Source organism: Meles meles, chromosome 2 (genome assembly GCF_922984935.1).
Source record: "Meles meles chromosome 2, mMelMel3.1 paternal haplotype, whole genome shotgun sequence".
NCBI classification, from domain to species: domain Eukaryota; kingdom Metazoa; phylum Chordata; class Mammalia; order Carnivora; family Mustelidae; genus Meles; species Meles meles.
In genome coordinates, this window is record NC_060067.1 from 130,606,160 (window position 1) to 130,620,725 (window position 14,566).

At 37.1% G+C, this 14,566-nt stretch overlaps 1 protein-coding gene across 2 annotated transcripts; it reads right to left on the reverse strand.

Annotated features, from left to right (window-relative positions):
• Positions 1-445: 445 nt before the first annotated feature.
• Positions 446-12,993, reverse strand: PPID (peptidylprolyl isomerase D). Of its 2 annotated transcripts, XM_045995730.1 has the most exons (10): positions 12,527-12,802; positions 11,139-11,279; positions 9,296-9,402; positions 7,023-7,211; positions 5,995-6,117; positions 5,745-5,851; positions 3,727-3,868; positions 1,632-1,718; positions 1,497-1,539; positions 446-713 (listed from the first exon to the last, which is right to left on the reverse strand). In XM_045995730.1, the coding sequence occupies exons 1-10, from the start codon at positions 12,609-12,611 to the stop codon at positions 625-627; spliced, it is 1,113 nt and encodes a 370-aa protein (XP_045851686.1). In that variant the 5' UTR covers positions 12,612-12,802; the 3' UTR covers positions 446-624. The 2 variants fall into 2 exon arrangements, with proteins under 2 accessions (XP_045851686.1, XP_045851679.1); XM_045995723.1 differs by lacking the exon at positions 446-713 and having other exon boundaries at positions 720-1,539; positions 12,527-12,993.
• Positions 12,994-14,566: the final 1,573 nt, after the last annotated feature.

A 14,566-nucleotide genomic window follows, 5' to 3' on the forward strand; every position in this document is an offset into this window, starting at 1 on the left:
TAGCAATAGCAAATACACTATTACCCTTTAATGTAGATTTGACTTATCATATATAGAGTCCAGACCAGAGGTTAGCATCCAGCCCACCACTTTTCTCATGAAGTTTTACTGGAACACAGTAATGCCCAACGGTTTACATGGTCTGTGGCTATAACTGCAGAAATGAGTAGTTGTGACAGATGATAATGGTTCACAAAGCCTAAAATATCTGGCCTTCTGGAGACAGTTTACCGACCCCTGAGTATCTACTGTACATAGGTACAAAACACCAGCAAAACCAACTACATAGAAATACATCAAAGAAAGAATTGAAGGAAACAGTATATAAACAAGCTTTAATCTGTTTACTCAGCAAGATGTGTTTTTAGGAGTTTAGAGCTGGACACCATTATTCTTTGTGATTAATGCAGATAGCCGTTTTTTTAAAAAATCAAACCTCACTGTATTTTGTAACACTGTTTTATTAAGAGTGAGCTTTTTTCAGTATTCCTAAACTGTAAACAATGGAAAACTGAAGTATCAAAGGAAACACATCAGGGATCACATATAACAGACAAAAACCTTTAAATTTTCTTATTGCCTTTATACAATAATCAATGCATATTTAAGTAAAACAATTTCTTATTAGGCAAACATTTTTGCATATGCTGCTTTCTCTTTATCTTTCTGTGCCTTTATCTTCTGTTTGACTTTCAGCAACTCTGCCTGGATAGCTGTAAAATAAATAAATAATAGGGGTTATTTCTCAAAACATCCAAAAAATTAGGATGCCCAACAACTAATGTCTTAAGTATGATAATTCTCCCCACTGATGCAACTCTTCTCTGTACAGTAACTGGACTCAACAGAATATTTTACTGACAAAACAATCACATAAACAAAAACATGAAACAATTTTAAAAGATTGTCAATTTGAGAGAAATCTAACCAAGTTATATGTAGATTTGCCTTCTCTCTCCCCATGAGAGAAGGCAATTAAGTGCCTTGCCTCTTTCACTTCAGCAGTGAGAGACTGAAGATATATTTTAATATCTAGAGCTTGTATCACTATTTATAGCAGGCATATTTGAAAAACAAACTAATTTGTATCTTAACTTTGCAAAGCTTTCCTAAAATGTACATCCAGTAACTAGAAAACTTGTACTATGGCTTCATTCAGTTTAAGGAATGGTCCCAGATATTAAATTCATGATAAATACTGTAGCTTTTAGCACTGTACTTTCAGGTAACATTACAGTAATAGGAACCAGATCTCAAATAATAAGACAGAAAAGTATTTGGGTATGTGAAAATCAGTATTCTGAAGAAAAACTAGAATGTAAGCTCTTTTGAGGGCAGAGAACCAGACTTGTTCACTGCAGTATGATCAGTGCCAGTAAGAGTCCTTATGTAGTATCTGTTGAACAAATATCTAAGTGGCATAGAATACAGTGGTTCATAAAGATAAATTCTTAACAAGACAAAATGAACTTTTACCGTAAACACCGTCAACTTACCTTTATCTTCTGGTGCTATCTCCTGAGCTTTCTTAAGATCAGCCTTTAATTGAAAAAAACATTTAAAGAAATATTAGATATGTGACTTATGAAGGTGGTCGTCTAAAAATATTAAAATGTAGAACAAAATTTTACCAGTGCTTGATCATATTCTTTTAATCCTTGCCATCCTTGAGCTCTACGGTACAATGCTTTGGTATTGGATGGGTCTATTTCAAGAGCCTACAAAAAATTGTAAAATTAGTATCTTTACCTAAATATCATTAAATATATGTACTAAATTTCAGTTTATTGCCAGTCAGCTCCAAATCAACCCTTCACTGCTCTGTGATAATGGAGCTAGATGGACCCTGTCAATTTCTTTTCTCTGCCAGCAGGCACGTTACATTTTGTCGGTAGAAGGCGCTAAAGGGACACAGACAAGAAAAGCTATTTCTCTTCCAGGTTGCAATGCACTTCTCAAAGGCTCCAGCATTGAGCTTGGTCAACAGCACACAGCAGCTCAGGACAGGTAACTTACCCAAGCACTACAGCAGAGTTCCATAAGCAAGGCAGCCAGTGAACTTCTCTGCCACCTAGTAAAATCACAGCCTCGCCCTCCCCAGTGACATCTGGTTCTCATACCAGGGGCTGTCAAGAGGAGCCTCTTCCTTGGGGGCTCCACCCTAGCCAAGGGGAAGTGATTGCTCCATATATAGGAGATGTATGTATCTGCTTTCCCATATCCTTTGGAATTTTCTTCATTAGCCATTCCCTTCATTATTCTAATCCCCTCTTATTTTATATTAAAGTTTCTCCTTTCAAATTATTCTATAGTTTCTATCTCCTGATTAGGCCCTAAATGCTAAGAGAATACTATAATGAATAAAAAATTTGTTACCCTCTTTTACTTGAAACCTACAAGGATTTTTTAGGAGTGTAAGCAAAGTTGAACAGGTCTCTCCTTTGAAATAAACATTTTAGAAATAATTTACTTCACATCTTCTAAAGGACAATACTAAGATTTTACTGAAAAAGGTGTATTATCTGGTTCACAAAGGTCAAAAAGAAATCCAGAGTTGGGGCACATGGCTGATTCAGTCAGGAGACCATGCTACTCTTGATCTCAGGGTCATGAGTTCAAGCCCCATGCTGGGTGTGGAGCCTACTTAAAAAAAAAAAATGAAAGAAATCCAGAGTGAAGACCCATCTTTTCCTTGGATAAGTTTTTTCCTCTGTTATATGCTCTCTTCTAAATATATTTTTATCCCTTATTCTACTTATCCTACCAAATTAGGATTCTTTTTTTAATTTTAAGTAATCTTGACACCCAGCAAGGGGCTAGAACTTACTCAAGATGAAGAGTCACATGGTCTACCAACTAAATGCACCAAATCTTACTTTATTTCTACTTGCTCTGGGCAGAGCTTAATGAGCAATATACATAAAAATTACTGGAGATGATCTTTCTAAACACAGTTTAGTTTGGAAAATTTTTCAACTGTGCAATAGGGAGAGTGTCATAATTGTTCTATTTAAGGAGGTAATGCTGCCACCTATCTAGTTTCATCAGTTAGTATTCCTGGATGTCCCCATAAAGACAGATGACCTCGATGTGTTCCAGCAGTACCCATTCTCCTATACAAGTCCTGATGACCCTAAATTAAAACATACTCCCTCATCAGCCAAATAAAAAGTTCCTTAAGAGTATGAGTCTTTTAATTAAAGCACCTAATCTCTATTAGGTGCTAAACATGTAGCCAACACCTGTGCTAAATAGTTTACATATGTTATATAATCTTTGTAACAATCCTGTGAGGCAAGGGTTATTTTCATTTAATATAAAGATGTTAAGACTCTAAAATTAGGACTTACCCAAGATCACAAAGTTAGTGACAGAAGTCTAACAAAAACAACAAGTCTGACTGGCTCTGCAACCACATTCCAATGCCCTACACGCAACAGGTGCTCAGTATGTTCAATGAACAAAGGAGCTGATACATGTGCTCCGAGGAAAAGTATCTTCATAGATTATTAAGTTACATAATGTTATCAGCTAAATAAATGAATTAACAGGAAGAACTGAAGGTCCAAAATAATTAGAGATAATATGATTTTTATATTATGCTTCATCAAGTCTCATTTGGTCCTCTGTAATAAAAATATATTAATATACATAAAATTGCTTTTATTCAAGTTGATGTATCATAATTCCACTCCTTCAAAAAGTCTGACGTCAAAAGAGATTTACCTCCAAACAACTGTCGATTGCTCCCTGCCAATTTGACATCTTCAGTTTACAAGCACCAATATTCAGCACGCAGCTTAAAGCTATAGGTTGTAGCTTTGATCTATCTGCTTGCTCAGTAACAGCCTTTGAACCTTCCACATACCTGAAGAATACATTAATAAAGGTCGCAGATAATGCCACATACAACATACTCTGCTCCTTCCACTATGTCAAAAAGTGTTATGTCATTTCTGATATAAAAAACTCATCAAATGCTAATATTAATATTCTTAATGATCACAATCTTATTTTCCTTAAGAAGATAAATATTTGTTTCAGTTTTTTCCAAAAGTGTTCAAAGAAACCAATTTAACAGCATTCTCCAAATCTAAAGATAATTATGCACTACTAACACTTTCCAATTTTTAAAGCTCAGGTTTCCATTATGTACTTTCCAACCTAAGTATGTTTGGGCCAACGCTCTCACCTTAGGAGAGGGAACTGAATGAGGCAACTGGCTCTACCCACAGAAAAGCCCAGAAACGATGGGCACACCTGGCCCTCAGAATCTGGTTTCTAAAATCCATCCCCCTATAACCAGGGCTCCTTGGAGAAACTGCTAATACCAGATCTGGAAACAAAGTTAAGTGAAAGACGAACCTGAAACACCTTGTGCTAGAAAGCAAGCAAGTGCTCACAGACTAATAGGAACATGTCCAAAGGATATAGGAAAGGGGGCTTCCACTGGACAAATTTAGAACCCTTTGAACATCAAAGAGAATGATATAACAGGGTGAACTAAAAAAAAATCCACAGGTATATAATAATACTAAAAAGGAGTGAAGAGAGGGAGGAGGCGCTTTTAAACATTAGAATGCAAGAAAGAACTGCAGAATGAATGATAAAATTAGAAAATCAGTTCTGCGACCAGTACAGTAATTGATTTAGGGAAGGATCTTCAATGATTCTAAAACCCACTGAATGAAAGTTTAGGAACTGGATATTCACACAGTTTCACAGGATCATCTCACAAAGTACTTATTATTTACAAACGGAAAAAGGTAACTTTATGGGGCACCTGGATGGCTCAGTGGGTTAAGCCTCAGCCTTCAGCTCAGGTCATGATCTCAGGGTCCTGGGATCGAGCCCCACATTGGGCTCTCTCCTCAGCAGGGAGCCTGCTTCCTCCTCTCCCTCTGCCTGCCTCTCTGCCACTTGTGATCTCTCTCTCTGTCAAATAAATAAATAAAATCTTTAAAAAAAAAAAAAAAGGGAAAAGGTAACTTTATGACACAAGTGTCTGGCTGACACCTCTTTAACCAAGTGCCAAAACTCAAAGTAGGCCAAACTGACATGTGCCTTCAGGATGTGGTATCACAAGAAATATTCACCGCAGATTTAAGTCCTCTTGCCAAAATATTAAACAGACTAATCTTGGGGAAGTAATCAAATAAACATAGATGGTATTCAATAAGACAACTGACTTAAGACTCCAGATACCTATGAATAAAAAAACCTGATGTAGAGATTACTAAAGATACACAGACTAGAGACATAAAACCAAATGATATAATGGACTCTGGACTAAAAAAAAAAAAATTCAAATAATTGGGGAAATTTGAATATGGATTAAATATTAGATGATATTATTGTATCAATGTTATTTCCAGCGTGTTTCAATTATATCAAGGTTGTGCAGAAGCATTGTTTTAGTTTTTTAGGAATTACCTGCTCAACTACTTGGGGATAAAGTAATCTTTCAAAATGATTCTACAAAAACAAATATAGCAAGAGTTAAAAATTAGTGAGAAGAGGTAAAGGTATGGATGTATTCATATACGATTCTTTCAACTTTCCTGTATCTTCAAATTTTTCAAAATAAGAAGCTGGAGGAAACAAAAGAAATGAAACTATTTCAACATACCTGGTTATTATTTTGCAAAGCAATTTTGCCAAAAAGACAATAAACAACTCTGAATTTCAGTTTATAATTAAATTTACAAGCTCTTAGAATTAATTTATTAAAAATATTTTATTACCTTAAAACTTTTGTATATTTTTTTACGGCCATTTCCCAGTTCTGAGATTTGAAAAAAGTATTTCCAATATTTTTTACATCTTCAGCTATTAGTAAAATTTTATTTACCTGTATAAAAAAATACAAATATGTTGTATTTTAGTAACTAATATGGTTTAATGCTAGGTTCTACCATTTAGATTGATATGAATAGTTCAAGATTTTAGTACTAATTTTAATAACTAAAATTAGACTAATCTGAAAGTACTCACATCTTTTAAATCTATATCTGCGTCCTCAGGGAAGTCTGGATGACTGTCACCAGAGCCATCTTTTGGGTATATCCCCCAATCATCCCCTTCCTTCAATTCTCCGCATTCTGCAATAATGCACAACTGTAAAAATAATCCTAAATTGTAGAGGTGTACTACCATATTAATGATATTAAAAACAAGCAATCTGGGTTTAAAAGCTATACAGCTTTAAGTCATGCACAACACTGTCCAAATCACTTCTCAAATGAGACTGACAGAAGTCTCATCTATCTGCTCAAATTACAAAAATGCCCTTTATATTGCCCTTTATGTACATTCCAAGTAATATCATGACACTATTTTAGGAAAGTGTTTTATAGCTATTCAGCAGTTCAGTTTTCAAAGAAGTTGAAAATATTATCATTCTCTATGTAATTTTCTTTAGGTGAGGCATGTCCTTTCAATTTCACTATTCCTTTCACACAGTGGTGACAGCCTACCTCCTGCAGGTATTTCAGTTTCCAATTCCCACTCACAGCCCTGCTAATTAGGTTAGGTAGTATTGTGGCCACTGTGATTTCACATTTAGAACACAAGGTTCTTCAGAGTTACATAATCTCATCTAAACCCTAAGTAATTTAGGCAAGATGAGGAAACAAACCTAGAAAATTTAAATAAGAAGATCAAGACCAAACCATCAATTAAACAGCAGAGTTTGAAAAGGACTCTTGGTTTCCTGTCCTCTACCTACTACGTATTAGTGTACATACTGATTCAAAGTTTTGCAGGTATAGAAGAGTTAAGAAACCTACAAAAAAAAAAATCACCAAAATTGAAGTAGAAATAATAAAAATGTCCTTTTAAACTACCCTAATCTTATCTTTCTCCTTGTAGAAAAGTTCCAAGATAAAGTTGCAGGTCCAGGCTTCTATGCCAAAAGTCATCCTAACATCTTCCCAGCTAATAATCATCTGATCCCTCTACTTACATCTCTTTAAGACAGTAATTAAGGTAATAGGTGTATTTCACTGAAACTTTTTACTTACTTTGGCAGGTTTTTCACCTTTCACTTCTATGTTTTCCAGTATCCTTGCCACACCCATTCCTTTAATTACTTGGCCAAATACCACATGTTTCCCATCCAAGTGAGGAGTTGGGACTGTTGTGATAAAGAACTGAGAACCATTTGTATTGCAGCCTGCATTTGCCATGCTCAGTAAACCTTCCTGATCATGCTATAGAAATACAAATCAGTGAAAGAAAACCAAGGTTAGAGGTCCTAGTCTGAACTGTTCTTTTACTGACCATTCATACAAAAACTAGAACAGGCTGTAATACCATTTAGAGCAAACAACGTAGTGTTTTTTTAATATAAACTGCAACCTTTAATTCACAAACATGGGGTACTTAATCACTTTTTAGACTTAAAAAAACCATGAAACCAAATAAAGGAACAGAAACAATTTAGATTTCTAAATTGACCATTTTGAGAACATACTTACATTTCAACTTTAAGACGCTGCATTAAGGAACTGTAATGATTATACTTTGCCCTTTATGATGAATGTTCTCTTTTCTGAGAGGAACTCAATAGTCTTCCCACTTTTATGGGCCTACGTTATGATTCTTCCTTTACACATAATAAACTGGGAGCACTGATGGCATAGTCAATTTAGGCAGGACATTCTAGGTACTTTCCTAATCTCAAAGGAAACCAAACATTATGGCTTTCATCCCAGGTGAATCTTCAGAGAACCATTCTTCAGAGAATGACCTAAAGAAACTGCTACATACATCTTGATATCAAATTTCTACTTGGCATCAATCTGTTCACAGGTGCTGTAAAACTAGATCTCTTCGTCTTTCCACTTTTATCCTTAGGCTTTCTAAATTATTCTTTGTTGGGTCATGCACTGTAGTCTCATGTTAGTCTTCCCACTGAAAATGCCTTTTACCCTTGCGACCTAAAAAATTCAGTTTTCAGGGCTACCAAGTTTGTAGAAAGCAAAAACTATGTGTCTTTTCAGTAGAACCCCCTTTCTTTTGATCAAAGCTACACATAATCTTAGACTTCCCCCTTCAGAGGCAGCTTCCCCTTTTCCTTTCCAAAAAGTATGGTGCTTTCCCCACAGTATCAAAGAGAATATTAACTTCATTTCCTCAGCCTCCTATTGCCTTTGTCTTTATTACTTATGTCCCTCATTCAAACTGGAATCTATGTTTTAGTTCCTGTCTAACCAAGTCTTGGCCACCCTGCAAGGCCCAATTTCAGTACCCATTCCTCTTCAATATCTTCCCTGATAATCTGGAATATATAAACCATACCTTTCTCCTATGGTATATACAGAGAGTCTCAATTTAGCATTTATTTATGTATTATCATTCTCCAGTTATCCCATGTGTTTTAATCTTGCCTTCCCTGTAATATCATGAATTCCTTGTTATCAAGCTGTTCATTTCTGTATGCTCTTTAGTGCCAGTTGACAGTACTAAATACATAATAGCTGCAGTCAATAAATACTGCTGAAAAGACCGAAACATTTTCTTTTCAAATTATCCCAATTACCTGGCACACATTCCTCATTTCCAAAGATAGTACTTCACTTTTGTACTTACCTGTCCATTTTTATAACCTGAATGATGCAATATGCCCAATTATATCTTGAGACAATAAAGATAAGAAGGCACAGGCTCCACTAATGGCTTTTAGGAGCTTAGACATTAACCATATCCGCTATTTTGCAAATGCCCTGACATCCTGGATATTAGCGATGGTTTTGTTGCTCTTTAAATTCAAGCATAAAAATGCACAAGTTACCATCCTTCTGATAATGAGAACATTTGTCCTGGAAACAATTTTGCCATATGGTGGCCACTCATAAAAACTCATTGGCTTCTGCCTTTGGCTCAGGTCATGATCTCAGGGTCCTGGGATCGAGCCCCGCATCAGGATCTCCGCTTGGCGGAGAACCTGCTTCTTCCTCTCTCTCTCTCTACCTGCTTCTCTGCCTACTTGTGATCTCTTTCTCTCTCTGTCAAATAAATAAATAAAATCTTAAAAAAAAAAAAAAAACTCATTGGCTTTAGTGCAGTATGTAAACCTGGATCACACTGACATAACCACCGTATTTTTGCCAAATAAAATTAGTGGATGAAATGTTTTATGTTAAAGAGCAGGTTCACAAATATAATACCTTTTACAAGAAAAGGAGAATCTATGCACACCTGAGACATTTATTGGTATCTTAATCCAACCAGTGTCCCAGACATATAACAACCTTTATTATGAGCAATAAACAATCACTTCTGTCTACTTTACCTTATAATAGAAATTTTCATCTTCAAATTTTTCACCATAAATACTTTCTCCACCTGTCCCGTTTTGATTTGAGAAGTCTCCACCCTGAATCATAAATTTCTTAATAACTACAAAAAAGGAAAATAACTATTAGAAACTAAAATATAGATGACTATAGCAATGTTAACTAATGAACATGTGGTAAGAAAGAAACTTCCTAAAACATGACTCTAGTCCTGTAACTCTCCTCTCTTTCCCCACCCACCCCCATAACTCCAAACTCTTAAAAGGCTTTTCATAGCCTGGATCCAAACTACTTTTACTGACTGATCACTCACTAATACTCCAAGAATTAGTTCAAATGGTACCTCCCCTATTTAACTGTCACTGAGACTCCGAAGTTGGATCTCGTAATTATTCTCCCACAGTATCTTGACTCTATCTCCACTTTATAACATATATCATAATGATCTGTCTCTTCCAGGCAACATTAATTCCTCAAGTACAGCAACTGTTTTTCATTGTGCATATGGCTAGACACGTGTTACTCACTGATGTCTACTATATAAGACCAATTTTTCCCAGTAGATTGTTATACCATAATGGGAGTATTTCAGCAAGTATTATCACTTGGTGTCAAAGGTTCCCAAGACAACCCTAATGTTCAGAAATTTCCTAGGATTCATGAGACTCAGCATTTGATTGTATTACATCAATAAAGTAAGGATACACAGCTAGTTGATAAAAGGAAAAGAGACAAGAGTATGGAGAAATCCATGTGCTTCCTTATACTCTTTCCCTCCCACTAAAGGTCAGAGAATACATTCTTTACCCAGCACAAAAAATGCTACAACATATCCACAATGTTGCTGCCCAGGTAAACTCAAGGTTTTTCAGGGTGGATCATCCAGTTACTCTCCACCTAGCATGTACCAAAATTCCTGACTCCCAAAAGGAAAGCAGGTGTTCAGCATAAATCAAAGTGTTTGTACAAATAATCCAGGCACAGTAAACCATCTTTATGATTCAGAGAATGGTTCCAGTGCCAAGTTCCTAAACTCCAGCTAATGGCCATGCTGCAAGCAAACCTTTGCAAGGACAGCAGTCTCAGGCCTGCTGTGTCAACTCTTCTAAATACTATATTAGTATATTTTAGTACTTCATTAAACATGAATATAAATCAACAGTTTAAACATTTTAAAATCAATATTAGTTTTTTCTTGTTTCTTTTAATAAATGAACTACTCATGATTATACTTTAACTTATTCATTCATTAAACAAATATTTATTGAGTACCCACTCAGTAACTATACTACATGCTGAAGACAAGATAGTGAAAAGATTCAGTTCCTGAATTCATGGAACCTACAGTCTATTAGGGGAAGCATCAAATAATCACTAAACAAAGGTATGATTACAAGGTGTGATAAGCATTATGAAATGTCATCTTGTAATTAAATATTACAACAAGACACTGAATCTTCATCAGCTACAAACATTCCCAAGCAATCCTGCAAAAGTGGTAGTTATAACTTTTTTGCCACCAGGCAGTCAAACTATCTAAAGTCTGCTTTTTTATCATGGCACACCCTTTTTTCCTCAATCTAATCCCAATGGAGTGAAGAGCTAGAGCACTGGTAAAGCTAGGTTGTCCGTTTCTCTGTAAGTAAACCTTAGTACCCTCTCATAATTGCACTGTTCACAGTCCAACCTTTATGAAATTGAGCTGTTGTCTCAGATGTCAAAGCATTCTCCTGAAACTAACAGTCATTTTTAACTTTCACTCTTTATTTCTCTTTACTTAGTATTTTTTCCCTAATTGCTACAGATTTATAAGAATCAGATTAAAAAATTTACACATACTTCGATGGAAAGGGCATCCTTTGAAATGGAGAGGTTTCCCAGTGGTGGGTCCAACGCCTTTTTCTCCTGTACACAATGCACGAAAATTTTCTGCAGTTTTGGGTACAATATCTGCAAACAATTCTAAGACAATGCGACCAACTAAAAGAAAAAATGAAAACATACCAGTATGTAAAACAAGCAACCAATAAGCAAATGATAAAAGGACGACTGGTAAAAGTATAGTGACTGAGATACCAAGTTCTCTTGTTTGGTCATTTTTCTAATATTCAAAATTAGTCTAATGTTAAGTGTCATGTAACTAGATGAATTTGAAACAATTATTTTTCTACATCTTAACAAAAGATCATAAATGCAAAGCCAGGAGATTAACACCATATAAGGGACACCATGAAATGCAAACGGTTTTTAATTCTGAGTAATTTCTTCTACTTGTACTCATAAATTCCAACCACCAAGTAACCAATAGGAGAAAATCAAATATCCTTTGAGTGCTCGGGTTGGCTGAGTTTTGAGTATAGCTGTAGCTTTTGTGTTCTTTGCAACTTCCCTAAGTGGCCACTGAAGCAAAAGACGAAAAAGTTTCGGACAACTCCTAAGTCAGGTTAAAAATAAACCTCGCACTAATTTCAAAACAAAATAAATATGTATATAAATGCATGTGTGTGTCCATAATCAGCCACGGGGTCTCTGAATCCTGATGTGTCCATTTGCATGCGTTCACACAGCCCCGCTAACAATTCTAACCTGTTCCAGAACTAGTATTTCAGTTACAAAGCAATATGCCAATTCACAAGACCTCAGGAGCTCCCGAAGTGCTGACGTAGCCTAGGCAACCACATCGCTACCCTGAGCTCATTTTCCCCAATGCCAAAACACAGAAAACGGTAATCTGACGGGACCTCTAAGTTAAAAATTGGTGATAAGAAAAACCAACGCGCAAAAGTCGCTTTAATTTACGAACGCTCCGGCAACTGCTGACGTATCTCGCGTGGCATAGGGCACGGCGTAACTAGAACCCAACAAACGCGTATCAGTTTTCTTAATGTCCCGCTGCAAACATAAAATAATCTTATTTTATGCCTGCCTGATCGTGCAAGGTGGCGCGGAGGTACAACCCAATCAGGAGAGAGGAACATAAAGGCCGCCACAATCCTGAAACCAGAAATTTCCAGAAACTTCCGTAGGACCGATGGCATTGGTACAAGGGCGCTGGTTCGACCCAGCCTCGGAAGCCTGGATTTGTTCCAGTAGTCCAGTCTGTGCAGCGATCCCCTCTGCACCACGGAGCAGCCCCTGGCCCGAACTGCACACGACCATCGGAATCCCCGAATCCCGGGAAGCCTGGCTTCCTCGGGGCCATTCCGCAAGTATCAGTTTCCGCTCACCTCGCTCCCCTCCGATGTCCACGTCAAAGAAGACTCTGGGGTTACAGGGGTTGGAAGGCTTAGTTTTCGGGGACGGGTGCGACATTTTGAATTGCAGATGCGCTTGGCAGCGAACTTAGAGAACCTCGTGGACCACCGACAGCTCAACCGGAAAGCCACTTCTAGATGAGGATCTGTCGGCGGCGCTGACGAGCCACTTCCGGCATGAGGTCCGGAACCCGCGCCCCAACTTCCGGCCCCGCCTCCAGGCGGTATCTCTCGGTGCTCGAACCCCGGCGCGTTCTCCGCAGGTTTCTATCCTGCGCTTGCTTCCTCTGTTCCCGTGTACTGAAGTTGCAGCCCCAGTCCTTTTTAGTCTTTTTGCATGTGCTTCATCACTTTTCCGTGATAGTGTAGAAGGGCTTTGGAGACAGTCTTCTCCATTCCAACCTCAGGTCTGCCACTAACGGGTGTGTGACTGCTTCTCTGACACAGTTTGTCTGGAAAATAGGAATAAAAATGTTTACCTTGGTGGGTGGTTTTGGGAATTAAAGATGCAAATTGCTAGCACAGTGCCTAACACAACCGGCTGTTAGCTAATCCATAGTGACCGTGTTATTGCTGCCATTTTGTTACAAGTTGCCAAAAAAAAAAAAAAAAAAAAAAAAAAAAAAAAAAAAACAGTGTAAGTGATAGAGGTTAGGCAAAGGCCCTAAGCCGAACATCCAGAAGGGAGAGTTTTGTTTCCTGATAAAATTGTGTTACAGTCCACTTTTCCCTTCTGGGAATTTGTGTAAACATCTTCCCTATTTATGTGAACATCGACCCACCTCTGGATAAAGCCTAATTTTGGAAAGAAGTGGTATGATCTTTAGCAGTTGGCAATATTCTAATTGTCTATTCATTCATTTCATCCATCTCCTCCCATTAGTATTAAACTCCACGAGGACAAGAATTTGGTTTTGTTCATTGCTTTATTCAGTGCACTAATAATAGTTACCAGCACATAGTGGGTGCTCAATAAATGAGGGTTTGTTTGGGTTTTTTTAGATTTATTTATTTATTTTAGAGAAAGAGTGTGGGGTGGAGGAGGGGGAATGGATGAGGGAGACAGAGTATTGAGCAGACCCCTTGCTTAGCTGGGGGGAGACAGTTTGCTGGATCTCTGGACCCTGAGATCATGACCTGAGACAAAACCGAGTCCAACATAACCAACTGCACCACCCAGGCGCCCCATAGGTGCTCAATAATGTTTTTGAATGAATGAGGAGTTATACAGAATGTTAATGGCCTTGAGAATTTTTATAAGAATGTTAATAAGAAATTTCCATGTGTGTTTATGTATAATTTGATAAGATCATCAGCACTTCATGCTGATCCTTTCAAATTACAGCACATTAAAATTAATGTAAAATGTTAATTCCTTATGAATTGATGTCCTTGAATTCCATAGTGTTTATTCATTATGGTTCCCTGAGGATCTAGGTCAGCCCAGTATATCACCTCTGTGTCCTTTGATGAATAGGAGTCAAAATAAATCGCTCACTAATCCAGTTTCATTTCCAGGCTGCAAACTGGTAATTTACACTTTGTCTCACAAATATCAAATGATAAATTCACATTAAAAGTTTTTTTCTGCTCTACTAGCTTAAAATTAGCCTCTAGCATATTAAGTCCAAGAACTGTCACTTTTACACCATAACCTCCTAACCATTATTATTATTAGGAATATCATTGTTATTAACTAGGTAACATGGTTAAGCACTCCTGTGCCATCACGCTTCCGGGGCTCAAATTCAATCACTAATAGATACTAACTTGTGACTTTGGACAAGTTACTTAGCCTTTCTGTGCCTCCGTTTCCTCATTTGTAAATTAGGATAATGATATATACCTCTTAAGTTTTTTCCTGTCTGTTTAATTTTTTTTTTAAGTAAGCTCTATGTTCAGTGTGGGGCTTAAACTCCCAGCCCCAAGATCAAGTGTCACATGCTGCACTGACTGACACAGCCAGGTGCCTTATGAGAATTGGGTGAAGAATTATTTAGATAGTATCAGAAA

What these genes read in the sequence shown, in the direction of transcription:
- PPID (XM_045995723.1), bottom strand. Translation starts at nt 12,611, where the DNA reads ATGTCGCACCCGTCCCCGAAAACTAAGCCTTCCAACCCCTGTAACCCC. An exon ending in AAGGTGAAAAACCTGCCAAA is followed by an intron (nt 6,118 to 7,022) that starts GTAAGTAAAAAG and finishes TTATTTTTACAG; the next exon opens with TTGTGCATTATTGCAGAATG. An exon ending in CAATCGACAGTTGTTTGGAG is followed by an intron (nt 1,719 to 3,726) that starts GTAAATCTCTTT and finishes AATTTTTTGTAG; the next exon opens with GCTCTTGAAATAGACCCATC.